The following is a 20,067-nucleotide window of genomic DNA, read 5'->3' on the forward strand; positions in this document are numbered from 1 at the left end:
CAGCATTTTTTGCAAGGAAGAGTGGAATAAAATTCCCAAATGAAGATGTGTGAAGTCAGTAGACTCTTTCCCAAAAACACCGAGTGCTGAATTACAAGCAAAAAGTGCTTTAACAAAGTATTCGTGAAGGGGTGTGTTTACTTATGCAACTAGGTTTCTGTACATTTTTTGTTTATTTTTTTCCTTAAAATGTTTCTATTTGTTCTGAATTGTGTTGACTGCTCTATCATATTAAAGGTGAAAAAGATCTGGCATGATTTATTTATGGTTTTATTCTTTACATCACAAAAAACGAATTTGAACGGGGTGTCTAGACTTTTTATATCCACTGTAACAGTTGTCTAAAAGTTTAATCAAATAATCAAGATTTAAAAATAATCTAAAGCTAACAATCACATGTTCAACCCTTTACAGAAATGTCTGATATCATACAAGATCTGATGCTCATAATCTGTCTTTTGTATCTTTGCAAAATCAGAACGTGTGAACATTCTGGAGAACAGGAACATATTCTTTAAAAAAAATATCATCTGTAAACATATTTATACCTTATATTCTGTGTATCTAGTTTTTTTAATGATCCAATATGACATAAATGTCTCTACACTGAAAAAGAAATATTCCACTGAAAACAAGTTACTTCAGTGTGTGTTTATTTGCATCCTAAAAAAAAGGAATTTGAGCTTCACAGACATTAAACAACTGGAAATAAATTAAAAAAACAGTCACTGAATAGCAGATAATGCCTTAGTGTATAGATCCACGGATTTAGCAGCCTCTACAGCAGTCACTGAAACTTGAACACACTGCAAGTGAACATTAATGTGGGCTTTATTAAATCTGAAAAAGAAAATAAGCAGCAAATCCGACTAAATTAGTATTCAACATATTTAAACATAACTAGAGCTATCTTGTGCCGTAAGTAAGGATTCAAGGCATTGGGATCACATTACGTTATCAGTTAAACGATCACGTTAATGATGAAAAATGCTTCATTTACTCCTAAACTAGCTAAACACGACGCTTTTAATAAATCAGCATACAAAAACGTAACATGTCCTTCAAAGCAACACAATATTCCAATATTTAAAAAAAAGAAATAGTGCAAATATGTACAAAAAACAAAACATCACTCTACAAAGAATGAATAAATAAAACACTAATTCCATTAACGAATGAAAAAGAGAAAGAGATCCTTCTTTCAATAAAGTACATTAAATTAAAACTTCTTTTATTCCTGAAGTCAACTTCAGTCCACATAAACACACACTGCCATAAAATAATACCAAAACAAACCGCTAAAATGATCAATAAATAATATTCAGCAAAAGTGAGAAGAAAGCCAGCATCCAGAAACATTTCAGCAAAATCTTATTAAAATCACACAAAATAACTGTTCAGTTAAATCATTTCCATTATATTTATATATAATTAAATAACTTCCAAATAATCTGCTTAGTTCTAAATCACAGCACGTGTTTCATTTACGAATATAAGGCAATTCATTTGTCCTCAAATCAATAAAAAAAAAAAGAAATAAACCCCAAACAAACCACAAACTAATATTAATATTCATATCTATAGTGTGCGGTTAGTGGCTCTAGGCAAAAGGGGTGGAGCTTAAGTTACACTGTTTGTGGATTTGCACTTGTGATCATGTGACATCACTAGCTTTTCTTCGCATGACATACTGGTTTTAATGACAGTGTGGTTGTTTAGCGACGTTAGCAAAGCTAGCCAGCATGGCGCTCATGTTAGCTACAGAAACAGGTAGCTTAGCTGATGTTAATGCTGTGTGTTCAGCAGGTGTTTTCTGATGTAAGGTGTCTAGTGTATATAAAAATACGCTGTAAAATTAAAACCGAACAACTGACCCAAGAAGCTAGCTAGGTTAGGTGTTTAATTTTTAACGCCATGTTCGGCATCAGGCGCTATATTAACAAGCACACAAAAATAAACAAGCAAACAAATAACTTGACACAACTGAATAAAAGATTTTACCTATATGGATCGTTTCAGATTAATTTGAGATAAGACCTTACTGAGTAAGACCTGTGTGTGCCGACATTAAAAGCAGAACAGATCAATAAAATGTGCTTTAGAGTCAGAGGAGATCTACATGACTGGCATGATGGTGTCTCTTCAAGAAGCTAGTTAACATTAGAGGGGAAAAAAATGGATCACGTAATTAAAGACAACCAGAAAACGTTTTTGTTTTTTTGTTTTTTTAGCAATAAGACGACAAAATTCTTGTTTTTTCCATAATCATCTATCAAAACACAAAGACACTGCGCCTCCTCTGATTTTAATTTCACGACACACGCACGTGTTATCATTCGCTCTTTCTCTCATCACGTTACAGAAAAGAAATGCGTTAGAACTGCAATTTAAAAAAAAAAAAAAAATTTCAGTAGTGATGTCACATGGTAAAGTCTGTGATTGGCTGATCGTATTGAACTTAAGCTCCTCCCCTTAACAATTCTTCATTTCCTTAATGGGGAAATTAGGACGAGAGTGGAGTTCTCCGAGAGCGTGTTCAGACCTGGCATTAACGTTTATCTAATTTTATCGGATTTGATTAGAAGTGGAATAGAAGTTGGAATTCTGGATTGTGATTGGTCAGAAGGTGTTGATTAGTTTTCTGTAACAACAGCTCTGACAGTAGTGCAGGTTCATATTAATGCGCTCGCTCTGATACGTTATCGTTTCTATAGTAACAGCTCACTCACAGGGACGTGTACAGCAGACGCTCCGCATAAATCCGCATAAAGAGTAAAAATGTGTGTAATCGTTGATGTGGTGAAGTTTTCCGTAACGAGACATTTATTTAACATTTAGGGAAGGAGTCTCCAGTGTCAGGACAGAGAAGTTTACGTTTTTACGCAGGAACTAAGACATTAAATGTCCCTGTCATTAAATGTAACTACAAATGGATAAAAAAAAGTATGACGCTGCTCTTTGATGAATAAAAAATTGTAATTGTTGGTAAATTGTTGTGGTATAAAAGGAATTAAACACTTCATGAATCATGCACTAGTTACATTGCTTTCTTTCCTTCTCTTACTCAAGTCATTATTTGGATACCAACTTTCACTTGAATTGTTATTTTTTTTTTTTTTTTTTTTTAAGGTTAACATACTTTTATCTAATTTTTTTAAATCTTTGACCATCTGGTTAAAGGTACATGGTTTAAAGGTGCAGCAGGTAAGATTAGATTTTTTTTCTCCCAAGATTAGGTCTCTAACGGTTAGGTGCATTCGAGATTTGAATAATTCCCGCCCATGTTCACGAAGCTCCGCCCCCAGGATCTACAGTAGCCTGTAGAGTATAGTGTCTATAAAATGACTGACAGGAGGCTCATCCAAACACAAACAAGCATTCCGGACCAGAAGTCAATTTTCCAAATGGACTTTTTTGCTAAGGCCACGGCTTAATCCATTGTTTATTTTTATCATGGTTGATATATCTTCTAGGTTATTTGTACAAGAGGGAATAAAAAAAAAAAAAAAAGACTATTGCACATTGAAGTGATTAGATCACATCTCCGTGACGACCTGCCCGCTTGTGATCAGATCACCTGAGACGAAGGTTAACACCAGGTCTGAACTGAACGTTAGGCAGCCTGGACAATGTGTAGGTTAGTGACCTCTAGGTGTGAGCATGCCGTGTGTGTGTGTGTGTGTGTGTGTGTGATGATGTTTATTCAGTACCCTCAGGAGGCTTAGAGCCATTTTCCAAGTGTTAGTAGTGTACATTCAGTCTACGTTTGCGTTATTGCACACACAGTAGAGTAGAGCGGTGGGGGCGGGGTCATTAGGGCATGGACTTGAACATGGTGAGCGCGGAGGCGTCGACACTGCGAGGGTCCTTCACTCCGATGATGACGTCGTTGGTTCTCCTGGTTCCTTCCACCAGCGATATGACCTCCACCCTCTGAACATCGTGGCCTTTCTGCTCCAGCGTCTCCACGTCCACACTCTGAAACTCCGCTAGTGAAGGAAAAATGACACAGTTTATCAGACCATGATATACAGAATATAGAGAAATTTCAGATCAAAGACCTAGGCGGTGTTTCGCGCTAGCCACGCCCATACTGCTCAAAAACAAGGGTCAGGAAAGACAGATCTCACCATCCACCAGGAGTGTGTTGGGCTGGAGCTGAGGGTGAAGCCTGCCAACGGTCAGACTGTCGCTCAGATTCTTATGCAGCGACAAGACGTTCATCAGAACCTGCAGAAACGACAAAGAAATATCGAGCTAATGCATTCGATCTTTGTTTGTGCACAGCGAATTTGGCTCTCGTAACAGTTAGCAATCTCCTTACAGTATTAATAATAATAATAATAATAATAATAATAATAATACACACAGGCGCAAAAGTTGGCATCACCAAATTTCTAGGTGGTTAAAAAAATACTTTTTTTCAATTTATTAATTTAAAAATGAAAGGTGAGCTCATACTGCAACAAGATAATATTTTCTTATGTTTTGGATTAACAAAAAAATATATTGAAAAGAACCAAGAAGAGATAAGTAAATTTTTTCCATGCTCTGAATAAAAAAAAAAAATATTACAACAGCTTTGTTAAGAGGCAATTATTATTTTAATATTTAATTTATTATTTATTTATTAACATAGTTAATATCAAATATACTGTATGTTTATCTAAACCAACTATTGGAAATTGGATAGTAATAATAATAAGTTGTTTTTCTAAATTTTTTAATTTGAACTAGGCATTATCCGTTTTTTTATTTTTAATTTTAACTTAATCTAAGCTAAGAGGCATGAGAGATGCTCAGTAGATATAAATAATACTCTTAGAAACATCACATAGCACATTTCCGTTCTGCTTTTCATAAGCTACATGTACCAACAGTGAAATGTTGGAAACAGTGAAATAAAGTTTGTAGCGTAGTGAAGCTGCTGAACCTGCGTGATGCCGCTGAGCGCGCGGTCGCCGTTGGAGGATCCGAGTGCCACGTAAGTACCACAGACACCCAGCGAGGGTCTGACGGCGGTGGGCATGAGGAAGGAGAGCGGCCTCTTCCCGGGCTGAACACTGTTGTGCTGAAGACGAGCATAAACATCACACACAACCGTGTTAATGAAGAAAAATAATACAGGTGACAATAATAATAATAATAATAATAATAATAATGTGTAGAATATTGAGGAGAAAACAGACTTTACAGTTAGTGATCAAGTCCAATCAAATTTATATCACAAATAGGAAATACTTATATATTAATCACTATTTGTATAGATTAAAACTAAGAAAAGCCATTCTGTAGATTTCACTGATGAATTTTAGCTTAACAAGCATTCACCTGGCTAATGGGTCATTACATATATATGTGCAATTGTAAATAAATAAACAATCAGCCAAACAGGAAGTGAATTGTGAGTACCGGATTGGGTGGGACAGAGCTCTGGCTCTTGTTGGGCCAAGAAAAGTCCAGAATTTGGCTGTTCAGGAGAATTCCAGAGGGCGTCACGATGCGGCTGCCAAAAGGCTGATTCATAGAGCTAAGACAAACAAAAACAGTCTACATCATTCTAACTTTCTCAAGAATAGTAAAGTAAAACATCAGCATATTATTGCAATGTTTTATTTATCAATAAAGAACACAGCACGCTTTTGATCCACTTATAGTTACGTTTAACTTTGTGAAACACTCATGAAACAAGTCAGTTCCTGTTAACACTTATGTTACAGCAGCTATAAACAACTAAAGATCCTGAAGATGTCAGAAAACGTAAAGTTACAGATTTACGCTGACACTGGAGACTCCTTCCATACATGTTAAATAATCTCCTTACAGAAAACTTCACCATATCAATGAGCATACATTTTTCTTTGTTAAATAACAACACATTTTCTTAATCCGTTTGTTACTAGTCTTCAATTAGTCTTTTCATCATTCTGTCTACCTCATGACAGAGACGATGAAGTCATCAGGCCCCATGACCATGACCTGGCTGACCCCTGTGCCCTCCTCCAGAGCGTAACTGGGCGAGTAGTGTCCCGGAGGAGAGGAGTGCGAGTCGTTGATCATCTGCCGGAACTGAGCAGCCTGACTTTTACTGAAACACACAAACACAAACGAGTGTTTAATTCACACTCACTATCATGGACAACAGTTTATTCCCACGTCTCACCTGGATGCTGTAGATTTCTACCTAAGAACTGCTGCTGTAATCAGAAACACTGTCCTGTGCTCATCCCAGGACTCACTATAGAAATCCATTTAATAAAATACTTAAGTATAAAGGGACAGGATGTAAGACCTGAATGAGCAAATCTCTCCTCAAATCTCTCCTTTGGATATGTATTCAGCAATCATATGTATAAAAGATAAAATTTTAATCAGCCTTGGATGAATAGTTTACATTTGTATACATTATTATAATTATTTGAGTAGTAATTTGTCTGGATTGTGTCTTATGCATTGACAGCTAACAGTGCCATGTGTGCTGGTGAGCCGTTTTACCTTAACATTCGAGCCACGACTTCAGAGACAGTCGAGTCAAACACGGGGTCTCCGAGAGCGCTGGCCAGAGACAAGGCGATTTTCAGAGTCTAAAAAGACAAAGACAAATAAATAAATAAATAAACAACACAGTCATGCGAAAAACAATGATCAAAATTGATCTAACTGGATACAAACAAAAGAATGCGTGTTTTATTTGTAAATTGTTCACAGGAACATTTACACATGAAAATCCAGTTAGTTTAGAAATCGCTGCTGAGTCTAGGGATACAAAACAAACCCATAAATTAAAACGGCTTCGCCATTCAATTAAGAAAAAAGTAATGGCACCCTATAAAAGGAGAAAGTTGGTGTGTGTCTATGTTAGCTGATTCTCTGCAATGGCTGAGCTGCATTACTGGAAGATTCAGCGCACGCCGCCGCTCTTTCACCATTTAGTCATCATTTTGTCATTTCAGCTGTGAGAGTTTTGTGTGTGAGACTAAATCTAAATCAGCTGTAGCGGTAATTTACGGCTCACTGGTATTTATTAACATAGGTGCGCAAATACAAAGAAAATCAGCGATGCAGAAACTTTTGCAAATCTGATGAGGAATGTTTCGTTCAGTTTAACCGAAGAACATCTCTACACACAACTTTACTAAATGAGAAATGAAGACCAACGTTACTGCATATCTATAATGAGAATAAAACATCAGAACAGCGATTACTGTATATCTGCAAGAAGAAATAACATGCTACCAGCTTTCTTTTATATCACATGGTGAAATGAAAATACCTAGCCATAGAAAACAAAAGAAACCTCTTGCTGTACTTACTTAATTTTATTTTATACTTACACACCATTTACACATTTTTGTTTTATTATAATTGATGAAGCACTATGAGCCTTGCTTTATATGTATAAAAAGGTGCTGTATACATACATGTACTGTATTTATTTATCTATTTATCTATTGATTTGTTTGTTTCTTTGTTTATTTATTATTTTCCTTGCAGTACCTCAGTGATCCAGTGGAGGGTGCTGCTCCTCTGTGTCTGGTTGGTGATGTTATAACCTTCTAAGATGTTGAGGGCTGAAAGGAGGGCGGCTCCAGCGTGAGGAGGTGGTGCAGCCATTATCTGATAACCTACACACACACACACACACACACACACACACACACACACACACACACACACACACACACACACACACACACACACACACACACACACACACACACACACAGAGGGAGAGAGAGGGAGAGGGAGAGAGAGAGAGAGAGAGATCATTCCTGTGTTCTTGACCAGGAGGTTGTGTTTAAATCCCAAGACCCAAGAAAGTAAACGAAAAGCTTATTTATTTTAATATCCTTATTAGCTGTTATGATACACTTAAGGCAAATTAAGGTTAAACGAGTGTAGTAGTTCAGTAATCAGATTTATAACTCGATTAAATGACCATCTTCTACAGAATATAATTTTTATAGCGAATGGTCCACATTTACAGATTAAAAAACGTCATTGACATGGTGAGGTCTTCTGTGAGGAGACGTTTATTTACCATTTATGGAAGGAGTCTCCCGTGTCCTTGTTTTTGTTTCTTTTCCCAGCATTACTTTTACACAACCTTACAATCAATCTTAGGCTCCCACCCAAAGCACCATGTAAACAATACCATATTATTACAATTCATATAAAAAAAGATTTATTGTTCAGTATAAAAACAGGGAGATGTTTACCTTGGTAACGGCTCTGTACTGGCTGCTGGAGGACTGTAGTGTAGTTACTGAAATCCACCTCCGTCAGAACACCTCCACTGGCCTGAACCTGAGCAACAAAATATATCCAACATCAACACCGCAAACATCTAAATATTTTTACTAAAGACACCAGAAATCTTTTCCATAAAATGAATGGCTCTTTCTCCACATATGTATGATATACAGGGGTGTAAAGATGGACTGTAGATGGATGGCAAATTTTCCTGAAATTTGGTTATGGAATGGATTTCAGTAAAATCTGTTTCCACTTTCCCTGATTTTTTAATACTATTATTATTAGGTTACATTCCTTAGAAATATTATTAAAGGAATTTCTTTTTGCACAGTGTTTATCTCACATTCTCTGTGGCTGTCAGTCTCAGTAAAGGAGGCGTGGCCTGTGTGCTTGTCAGTCACAATAAGGGAGACCTGATCTATGTGCCTGTCAAACTCATAGAGCGAGCTGTGGCCTCTTTACCTTTCAGTCCCACAGAAAGAGGCGTGGCCCCGTGCTTTGCCAGTGTCGCTGAAATGGGTGTGGTCTCCGTGCTTTGTCAGTCTCAGTAAAAGAGGCGTGGCCTGTGTGCTTGTCAATTACAATGAGGAAGGCGTGGTCTCTGTGCTTGTCAGTGAAAGAGGAGTGGCATTCTTTACCAGTCAGCCCCGGTTAAATAGGCATCACCTCTTTACTTGTCAGTCCAAATGAAAGAGGTGTGGCCTCTGTGCTTGTCAGTACATGTCAGATCCAATCAAGGAGGAGTGGGCTTTGCACCTGTCAGTTGCACTGAAAAAGAAGTGGCCTCTTTACCTGTAAGTCCTAATGAGATAAGTGTGGTCTCTATGCCTGTCAATCACAGCAAAGAAGGTGTGGCCTCTGTGCTTGCCAGTCCCAGTGAAGGAGGCATGGCCTTTGGGCCTGTTAGTCTCAAAAAAGAAGGCGTGGCCTCTGGGCCTCTTAAGTCTCTGTAAAGGAGGCGTGGCCACTGTTCTTGTCAGTCTCAAAAAAGAAGGCGTGGCCTCTGGGCCTCTTAAGTCTCTGTAAAGGAGGCGTGGCCACTGTTCTTTGCAGTCTCAGAGAAGGAGGCGTGGCCTCTGGGCCTGTTAAGTCTCTGTAAAGGAGGTGTGGCCTCTGGGCCTGTTAAGTCTCTGTAAAGGAGGTGTGGCCACTGTTCTTGTCAGTCTCAGAGAAGGAAACGTGGCCTTCGTGTTTCTCAGTTACACTTTACCTATAAGTCCTTATGAAAGAGTTGTGGCCTCTATGCATGTCAATCACAGCAAAGAAGGTGTGGCCACCGTACATGTCAGTCTCAGTGAAAGAGGCATGATATCTGTGCTTGTAAGCACCAGTGAAGGAGGCGTGGCTTTGGTGGCTGTCAATTACAGTAAAGGTGTGGCCTCTGTGTCTGTCAGTCCAAGTAAGGGAGGCGTGTCTAAACTATATTTTAAACATTTCAAATAACAATACTGAATTACACATATCGTATCAAAGCTTATTTGTTATTTTCAAATTTTCTGCCATTGTTGATGTGCACATCATATCAAGACAAACACAACTCCACTGATAAATTCTATCTGTAGCTGCACTTTCTCCTCTTTAAGACATTTCAATAACAATGACTTATACATGCTACAAACACTTTCTGTTCAGTGCCGTTAGATTACTGTAATGTTTTAAGAGTCTGTACCGTAGACGCCATTTCCTGTGTCAGATTTCCTTCATAGAACTCAGAGATCCCATTGGCTGCCACTCTGTCCAAAATGGCCGCCAAATCCTGCCGTGTCATGAAGAGGCCGGCGAGAGGAGGATGGCCGTCCGGAAGGAAGAGCTCTCGGAAAGCCTCGGAGACATTCTCTACCTTTATTTGGGACAGAGCGTCCGCTACAAGGAATAAACAGATAATAGCAACATGTTTCTAATCAGATCTATAATCAGATCTATAATCAGATCTATAATCAGTGTGAACTGCAGGCTGCTCACCCAGGTCATGGGTTACGTTGAAGCCATTCCTGGCGATATTTGCGGCCATCGTGATCACCTCCTTCCAAGACTGTCTGCACAAACAAAGTTGTAAATATTTGATTATTATGGACACACTAAAAAGATTCTCTTTTATGATGACTGATAAATCCCAACGAGCTGCGAAATTAAAAAACAAGCAGCAAAATATTTATCAAATTTGTAAACATGCTGGAAATTTTGTGCTTCAAGCTGAATCACTCAGTGTAACTCAATGCCATTGCTCTTTCTGAATTACACTTAAAGGGAACGAATGACAATCCATATTAAAGCCACTGCAGTAAAGCTAGGTTCATAGGAAGCATTCGCTATGCATTCGAGTTTGTCTCAGGTGTTACAGGTTACCTTATGTTAAAGGTGTAAATTGGGGTGAGAACCTCTAGGGACATGTAGTGAGCAGAAACAGTGAACACGAAGCCATTTGGGATCCAGCCTAAGATCCTCAACTGGTGACTTTGAACTTACTTTCCGTAGAGCTGGTGAGCTTGATGCAGTCCACTGAGCATGCCCGGTACAGCCACCAAGAGCCCTGGCTGAAAGAGAAAACAAAGGAAAACCAAAGATGTTTAGCAAACACGTCGTAAATAAACACGCTCCATTTACAGTCAGATAAACCTGGTTTGGTCGAGAGTCAATTTATTCCTGAGCAAGTAATAATTATAAAGATGCTCGTATTGAATTACACTAGGAAAACAATGTTCCTCAGTCACAGCCATCTTCAAAATGACTTTTGGTATGGATGAATTCAACAGCTCAGAGGTTGATGGTTGAGATTCTTAAGACTCTTGCTCAAGGGCCAGTTGTAGAACTCTGGAGATTATAGGCATAGTCATGGGGTTTGAACTCACAACCTTAACTACTGAGCTGTTATCATTAACTGTTCATTTGGTTTCAAAATTTAGATATACAGCGTTTAGTCCGTGTGTGTTCTCCTGCTCGGCATGGTTCTTTAGGCAGGTGAGAACACAGCAATCGCTCTCGGATCTGACAGCAAGGTGGTCTTGGTCGACTCTAGTGAGAAAGCGATTCGATTCTGAATCGACTCACCTCCAGGAATTGAATCGAACATGCGGTTTTTTTGTGGTCTGTAGTATTTTTTTGCTAGATGTGAGCTACTAAACTGAACCAAAGGACAGAGCTGTAGAGCTGCAGAAATGTGAGGTGTTGTGGATACTTGGACCGACAAACGAGAAGAGAAACTAAACTAACTTAAACTAGCTATTTATATAAATATCTCATTATTTATTTTGCTGTGATCGCTATGCCTGGGTGATTTTTATGATTACCTTTCTCCATCACCGTATTTCTGATCATTAAGGATGTTTTCAGCTCTACACGCCCCTTCAGACAAAGTTTTTTAGCTCATTTAATAATGTGCAGTGTGAAAACACACCAAACCAAATCAAAAGTATCAGCTTAATCAAAAATATCAATTGCACTTTGACTCAGACTCTGTAAATGGAATAACAGGTGTGACAATGCCCTTGGATTTAGACAGTTTGTTTACCTTCTGCTGCAGGTCCTGCAGCATGTCCTCCCGCAGGCCAGAGGGCGCTGTTTCACGGAAATCAATGATGCGGCTCTCGTTTTTTCGAATGTCGTGGACCAGCATCACTCCACCACTGTACAGGAGGAAACGGGACAGCTTGTAACTCTGAACTAAAGACACTCTGCAGTTCTGCACTTAATATCTAATGTTCTGATTACACTCATAAGAGGAGTACTGTTAGAGCTGCTGTTACAGAAACAGTGCTGTAGGATCAAGTCCCATACCCGCCGATGCCCGAGGTGTGAGGGTGGATGATGCCCAGGCAGAGAGCGGCGGCGATGGCAGCGTCCACGCTGGAACCCTGCTGACCGAGAACATCGAAACCCAGAGAGGTGCAGCGAGCCACATCCGTCACCACGGCACCCTGATTAAAGATCTGAGACAACACCACAAGCTGTTTTTAGTAATGTGATATGATCTTGTAATATTATCTTACTCAAACAAGATCATCACTAATCATCACAGCATCATCCACTGATATAGGATTACACAGTGTAGAAGGTCCCACTGTGTATAATTTCTGAGATACATCTTTCTGCACTCCTATATATATTTACACACAGTTCTGTGCAAAAGTCTTAGGCAGATGCAAAGAATTGCTGTAGAGCAAAGATGCCTTCAAAAATAATGAAATTAAATGTTTCTACATTTAAAAAATACTATAAAGAGCAGTAAACAGTAATAAATGAAACAAAGTCAATATTTGGTGTGACGATCCTTCGCTTTAAATTAAAAAATAGTATCTGAGGTGCAGTGTGTGCAGTTTTATAAGGAAATGAGCTGGAAGTGTTACTGAGCATCTTGCAGAAGCAGCCACAGTTCTTCTGGAGACTTTGACTGTCGACTCGCTTCTTATTTCTGCAGCGAAACCCAGCAGCCTTCATTCTGTTTTTATCTGAAGAGTGTCTCTTATGGAATCTGCTGCTTTCTTTACTGACATACAAACATTTTTCTGGAACATTTAATTCTGTGCTGGAAAACTAATGTTTGGAATCTAAAATGTTTTTGTACTGAATCAATAATGTAAAAGTCATAAAATAAAATATAAAACACACACACACAAACACGATCAGCATTGGTTACTTGTATGATCTCCCAGTGCTAGTTTGAGAGAGAGAGAGAGATTTGTAAACTCTTTTGAAGAAATACTCCCTAAAATGCATTGAAAAACTACATGAGATACAAAGAAAAGCCTTTCAGACAGCACTTCATTGTCACACATTTAAACTTTGTACACTAAGGTGAAATTCTTCTCTTCATACAACCCATCTTGTAATGAAGCTGAATGTCAGAGCATAGATTAAGCCCCGATACAGCGAGCAAGCGGCGACAGAGTGACAGGTGATCGTTCATTTTCTACGTTCATGTGTTACAAAGTGCCACGATTTCAGTGACAGCAAGAAACAAAGCGACATTGGAATAAAGATTTTCTCAGTTGTACACTAATTAGACACAAAGCGAAATCCAAACAACTGGCTGGAATGATTCCTCTGACCAATCATATGGCGCATGTGGTCTGACGTTTCTTCAGTTCCCCGCATTTCCTTGGTACTGTTTGAAGCGCAAGAATGGAAGAAGAGTTGTTTCTGGTGAGTGTACGTCAGTAGATGGCTAGTTAGATGGCTTTGCTAATCGGTCCACAATGCTAGTACAAATTCGAGCACAGAATATGTAAATCAAACAAACAATTTTCACACTGATTAGTGCATTATTTCATTTGTGTTTAATTAGTTAGCTTTAGAAGCTATACACACACACACATAGCTACTACGGTTTCTAATCTGAACTAAAATGTTAAGAGTATCTGTACTCTCTCGTTCACTCAGGCTCCAAGAAGCTTTTTTAAGTACCTGTGGTTCTCCTAAATAGACCTGCAGGATGAGGGCGATGGTGACCCCGGTGGCGAAGGTCAGACAGGCCGTGATGAGGACGGTGAGGCCGTCTCGTGTACAAGCGCAGTCTTGAGCCAGCGGGTCTTGCCTCGTCTCTCTCAGAGGAGATGAATCGCGGCTGGCCAGGTCTGACGCTGAAGAGGCCACGCGCTGCAGACGCGCTGACTTCAGGAACAGGTCCGGGTCTTAGGACATATCAAACACACACAATCTGTATTTGCAATCTTGACTCTTTCTCTAGTAATCCCCAGGAGGAAATCTGCATATCCTAGCTTCAGGTTTCAGGTTTATCCATCTGTGATAAACACATGTATTATATTGCATGACCGCATGTAAACAACAGGAAGTTTATCCCTGTCACAATTACGAACTTTCAGCTGACACTTAATTGTGCATTACGTTATGAAGAGCAGATATTAAAAATTTACTCTGATCATGTAAATAAATAAGTCATGACCCAAACAATAACTTGAATATATAAGCAAGGAATAAACCACTACATGCCATGCTGTTATAGGAAAACAATCAACCACGGGTTGGTGTGATGAAGCGGAGTTACTGTTAGCACCCCGGAGTTGATTATTTTCCTACAACAGCGTTTCCCCAACTGTTTTATTCCTCTTAAACCACAGCAATTTTCAAACAATTACAATGTTTTAATTTAGTGGCATTTAATGTTAATGAAACAAGTTAGTTCCTGTTCTCACTTACATTATAGCAGCTATAAAAAGTTGTTCCCTCACCAACCTTGCTTTTTTCTCTTTCAAAGTTAATAAGATACAATGTCAACAACAACCTCTGACACTGGAGACTCCTTCCATAAATGTTAATTAAACATCTCCTAACAGAAAACTTCCTCATTTATTATCATAATAATATTATTAATCATATAATAATAGTAAATGATCTTCTTTTGGGATGCAAACACACACTGACTAATAGCGCAACACTTCTAATAGCGCAACACAGAAGAAGTTTTTGCTCTACAACAGTGTTAATTATAATATAAATTATTTCCGGCTCTGTTTAGTTGTCAGTGTGTGACAGGAGCGAGCTCCCATCCTGATTTTCACACACGTGCCGCCTATTTTTTTCGTCCATTGATCATATGCAGATCTCATGAAGCTGAATCCGTGATGCTTATACAATAAGAGAAGAGGCTGACTGTAGGGAGCACTTACTTACGCATCAGTATAAGTGTTTAAAGATTAGTCACCCCACCCAATGCAAATACTGCTATAGGATTAGGACTAAAGTAAATACACTTTATCGTAGCGCGCTCATTTAAGCAAAACAGTTGGCATCACGTTTCTGCTACGATCTCACATCCAGCTGACAAAACATGTGCGCTGGTTTTCTGTGCGAGGTTTAGGATGATATCGTTTCTCAGCTGCTGTTATGGAAAATTAATCAACACTTTCTTATTAATTGAGAATTATAAAGCAATTATAAAATATATGAATAACATTTAAAAAGCATGTATAATATGATTATCAGGTTTCAGGACTTTTATAAGTTTGTTATTTCTCACTTTAACACGTAAATGAAGGTTAACACCTACGTTTAACTACATCTCAGTTCTGAATTTGTTTTAAAATGCTGAGGGGAAAAAAACGCAGAAAATATTTTTAGGAAAAAAAACGACAACATTTCCCGTGAAGCCTGGGTTCATGGTGTGGAAATGCACATTATCAAAAGCTTTACACATTCTGCACACTTCCAAATAGGAAAAATTGTCGTAACAAAGTAAGATGGACCAATACTTTAACACTGATTAAAATAATAAAGGACTTCCTACCACGTGAAGGACAACTGATCCTTGTGAATTAAATAAACAGATGAAGAACATCCAAGAGTGCTGTGTCAGTGTCATGGATAAACATTTACACTAATTGAATTCCTGTTCTAGTGAATTCAGGCACAGTTTCATTCAGCAGCATTTATTTTCTGGCCTGATACGATAGAAAGCACATGACTTAGCTAATTCATGTGAGAGGTTGTGGTTAGCATCAAACAGGAAGCTGACCCCAAAAAGCTTGAGGTAGGAAACAGGTTATAAACTGATGTATTACACACATTTATGTGTTCATATAAATACAACACTCTACTAAGTTACGTCAGAACTGGTCTGAAATGACCAAGCACGGGTTCAGCATGGTTCAGGTAAACTGAGACGGCCTTGAAAGAGATTTCTAATGATGTAAAACACACAGACATTAATATAATCTACGCTTGCTCTCTTTTCACCCAACCCTGACCCATTTGGAAAATGTCAGAGATTTTCTAAACCCTGTTACTCTTGTTATAATGAATAAATCAGAAAGGGTTACGTAAGCCAGCATCTTAATATGCAATCAGTGTTACTCAGTCTACTGAGCTCACTAAGAGCTGATGATGAATTTGGAAATGTTTTCATGTCCTGTTATTGAAATTTGATTGCATTCTACAAATTAGTAATGTGTCATTGAAGTTGAAAGTAAAGACCAAAACCAGTGAAAACCGTGTTCAAAATTTCCAAACGCGCCGTCCCAAATGACCAAACGCGCCGTCCCAAATGGCCAAACGCACTGTCCCAAATCTCCAAACGCGGTTTCCCAGATTCCCAAACCCGCTCTCCCAAATGACCAAACAGGTTTCCCAGATTCCCCAAACCCGCTGCCCCAAATCTCCAATCACGCCGTCCCTAATCTCCAATCGTGCCGTCCCTAATCCCCAAACACGGTTTCCCAGATTCCCCAAACCCGCTGTCCCAAATCCCCAAACGCGGTTTCCCAGATTCCCCAAACCCACTGTCCCAAATCCCCAATCACGCCTTCCCAAATGACCAAACATGCCATCCCTAATGACCAAAGATACTGTTCCAAAATACCCAAAACACACTGTCTCAAAAGTTCTAACCATTCTGTCCCAAATTCTCAAACATACTGTCCCCAATTTTCCCCAAATTCGCAGTCCCAAATTCCCAAACACACTGTCCCAGAATTCCCAAACATGTCATTAAAATGGCTTTCAGTCAGTTTTCTCAAAAGACTAAGCCTTTCCTTAGAACATGATATAAACCTTTTCCTTCGCATGTAAATAATCAGCGTCTTGGGGATTTCAGAAATGGGTGATGTGCAGTGATTTTGTTTCATTAACGGAAAGAAATCTCAGTCAAGGCGCAAACTGAAAAATCTGTGAATTCATCCTGATTAGAGCCTGCGTTTGGTTTTCTCTCCTCATGACATTCTTTAACATCAGGGATTACAGGGTTTCTTTTCTGAAGCCTGGTCCGGTTTAACAGGTCTCAGGTATGATGTGGGAGACAGTCTATCCTCAGGTTGATGAGGAAGTGAAAGCATAGACAGCGCGTGCAATAAGCGCACGTGAAGGAAGAAGTGCGCAGGTGGATAACACACCTGTGTCCTGCTCGCCCAGGAAATTGTCCTCGTCTCTGCGGGACTTGAGGCCGCTCTCCCCGGCGGCCATCACGTCGTCCTCCGGTAAGCGGGGGAAGCTGGTGATGCTCATGTAGTCCACCGGGGAATAAGCGCTGCCCAGCGCCGTGTCCTGCCCCGCGTCCTTATCGGCCATTTTCCCGCTTGAGTAACCGGCCAGAGCCTCGGCTGAGGACGCGGACATCTCCACTCATCAACAACAACAACAAGCCGGCAGCTTCTGGATCACTAACAATTCCTGATTTGCGTCCGCGCATGCGCACAATCCTCATCCTCAGGTGCGGGCGTGAATGTACCGCGCATGCGCAGTGCGAACCAGGAAGTCGAGGCTACCAAAAAATAAAAAAATTAAAAAATCACAGTAGTTTAACTTTACTGTAAACCTTTAGGGGTTCATTTCACAATATATCTTTCCTTTTTTTAAAAGTTTTTAAACCCCATAACACAAACTATGTGTGTTTTAGTGAAAAAAAAGAATAATGTCCTGAAAATCCCTACCTGCCTGTCATTTGAGAGATATAAATATAAATGTAAATATAAAAATAAAACATCAGTTATAATGTGTGTAAGCACTTGACATTTTAAATCGAGAAACCAACATCTCATGCCCAGTAAACACCCTGTTTTAACCTCACACATTCAATACAGTTCAATTTTATTAATATAGCGCTGTAAACGATAGACATTGTTCCAAAGCAACTTTACAGAAATCCGGATACAGATTTAAGTTTGTCACTGTCGAGCAAGCCAGAGGCGATGGCAGCGAGGAAAAACTCCCTGAGACGACGTGAGGACACGAGGAAGAAACCCTGAGACGAACAAACATCATGGTGCGTCTCTCAGGGGTGGATTTGGTGATTTGGAGGCCCTAGGCAATATATAGGAATGAGGCCCTATTCAGTTGCACACATTTCCCTCGATATTCCATTACAGCATGAGGCCGGGTTGGGGCTTGCATTGACGCTGCTTAAATAACAGCGATAAGAATCATTTCAGTGTTTTAAAATAAATATTTAAATTTTCAGCAATTTGCCTACCCTTGCCTAGGGCTAAGTACGCCCTGGCGTCTCTTTAGCTGTGACTTTAACATGCTGTCTATAAAGAGCTGCAGAGCAGGTTGTTTTCTTGCAGTTGAGTCCTATTTCAGGTTCTCCAGGGTCCAGGGTAGGGACAATGTCCTCCATCAAACCTAGTGTCTGACCAGCTTGCTAAACACAAGCCGTAAAGCTGGTCACACTCGTAGACCATCAATACAAGCTGATACGTGCAGGTGGATTGGAAACCATTTCTGAATAATCATTACTAATACATCACAGACAAGTTGTTCCAGACCAAGCTGAATTTAACATCAGGGCAGGCATATATAGGATATCAAAGCTGTTAAGGTATAAAAGTTAACTCTAGTTCATTTTTTGTGGTGTTATTTAAGATTTAACAAGTCTGTCTTGTGAATATTTTTAGTATCCTTTTGGTGGGGAAACATTTTAATTTAATCATTTACCAGACACTGGTTTAATATCATCAATGGTAATTATTAATCATTGTAATGCTTAACCTTTGTAGCTGAACATTCTGTAGATGTAGATTCCCTGACTATCCTCTTTTAACATGCTTGTTTTCTTGGGTTGTCCAAGTAAGCCCCAGTATTAGCCCATGTGCCAATTTATTCAGAACCCAGGCCTATCTGGAACCCAACAAACCCGCTGTTAACCCCTGCGAGTTCCACAAAGGGATGCGTCAGACTTGCTGATGTGGTTTCTGACTGTTATCTTTCTACTGTCATAGCTTTATACTGAACCTGAATCACTTTCTTTTTTCCTCAGCACAACTTCATTTCATTCAGACTCAATTAGAAGATGTGGCCTAAAGTTTTCCACAGTTTAACCACAAGAATATATGATGCTAAGCAGGATAATATAGTTCCAATGTGATATGCATCTATTCTGTTAATTTAGTGATTTAGGCATGCATTTTGCACAATGCTAAACTGGAGGCTTTCATTAATTGTTGGCAACTTCAGCCTTTAGTTTAATTGGAAAATTTAAAGTCACATGTCTATGGACACTAGACATGGTCTGATGGACTGAGTCAAGTTGCATAAATTCATTTTCGGATTAATAATCTCAGACAGCATTTTAATACATCGCATTTAATTTTTTACAAATATTTTTAAAACAAATTACAGTCTTTTTTTCTCTGATTATTTGCTTTCTACATCATTTCACATCTGTATAATACGGCATTTCTTATTTTTTATAATCTTTTTTTTTATTAAACGTGAACTTCCTTTTAGTATTTCATAGCAGCTTGTAAAACATAATTATTATTTTATTATTATGTTACATAATTGCTTGTTTTCCTTCTTTATTTAATCTTTTTTAAACATTATTTTAATTTATTATATTTATTTATTTGTTTATTTTTCTTTCTTTCTTGCATTTATCTATCTATCTATCTATCTATCTATCTATCTATCTATCTGTTTAAAAAAAAGCACAGGTTTGTCCATGTGTTATGTAATAGAGGACACCATCAATATAAGTTTTTTATTTTTCTTTTGTTCCAAACAATGTTTCATTTTCTTTTGTATTTTAATTACATTTTAAAGATTGCATATTTATTTATTTATTTACAATCATTTCAGTCTGTATAATATGGCATTTCTTCTTTTTTGCATTTTTTTGTTGTATTAAGTGTAAATTTTCTTTTACTGTTTCATAGCAGCTTGTAAAACATAATTATTATTGTTACATAATTGCTTGTTTTTCTTCTTTATTTAACCTTTTTCAGCATTATTTTAATTTATTATATTTATTTTTCTTTCTTTCTTGCATCTACCTACCTATCTATCTATCTATCTGTTTGTTTGTTTAAAAAAAAAACGCACAGGTTTGTCCATTTGTTATGTAATAGAGGGCATCTTCTCTCTCTT

At 38.5% G+C, this 20,067-nt stretch overlaps 1 protein-coding gene across 1 annotated transcript; it reads right to left on the reverse strand.

Annotated features, from left to right (window-relative positions):
- Positions 1-636: 636 nt before the first annotated feature.
- Positions 637-18,652, reverse strand: LOC113545544 (glutathione hydrolase 7). The gene is made up of 15 exons (XM_026944937.3): positions 17,097-18,652; positions 13,657-13,883; positions 12,031-12,182; positions 11,765-11,879; positions 10,723-10,790; positions 10,219-10,292; positions 9,926-10,119; positions 8,220-8,307; positions 7,498-7,625; positions 6,496-6,584; positions 5,936-6,088; positions 5,413-5,530; positions 4,934-5,071; positions 4,131-4,230; positions 637-3,989 (listed from the first exon to the last, which is right to left on the reverse strand). Exons 1-15 carry the CDS (start codon positions 17,317-17,319, stop codon positions 3,814-3,816), a joined length of 2,043 nt encoding a protein of 680 aa, XP_026800738.2. The 5' UTR covers positions 17,320-18,652; the 3' UTR covers positions 637-3,813.
- Positions 18,653-20,067: the final 1,415 nt, after the last annotated feature.

This window comes from Pangasianodon hypophthalmus, chromosome 16, assembly GCF_027358585.1.
Source record: "Pangasianodon hypophthalmus isolate fPanHyp1 chromosome 16, fPanHyp1.pri, whole genome shotgun sequence".
Classification (NCBI taxonomy): domain Eukaryota; kingdom Metazoa; phylum Chordata; class Actinopteri; order Siluriformes; family Pangasiidae; genus Pangasianodon; species Pangasianodon hypophthalmus.

What these genes read in the sequence shown, in the direction of transcription:
- LOC113545544 (XM_026944937.3), bottom strand. Translation starts at nt 17,319, where the DNA reads ATGTCCGCGTCCTCAGCCGAGGCTCTGGCCGGTTACTCAAGCGGGAAA. An exon ending in TCTATTTAGGAGAACCACAG is followed by an intron (nt 12,183 to 13,656) that starts GTACTTAAAAAA and finishes GTGTTGTCTCAG; the next exon opens with ATCTTTAATCAGGGTGCCGT. An exon ending in GTCGTGGCTCGAATGTTAAG is followed by an intron (nt 6,089 to 6,495) that starts GTAAAACGGCTC and finishes TGTGTGTTTCAG; the next exon opens with TAAAAGTCAGGCTGCTCAGT.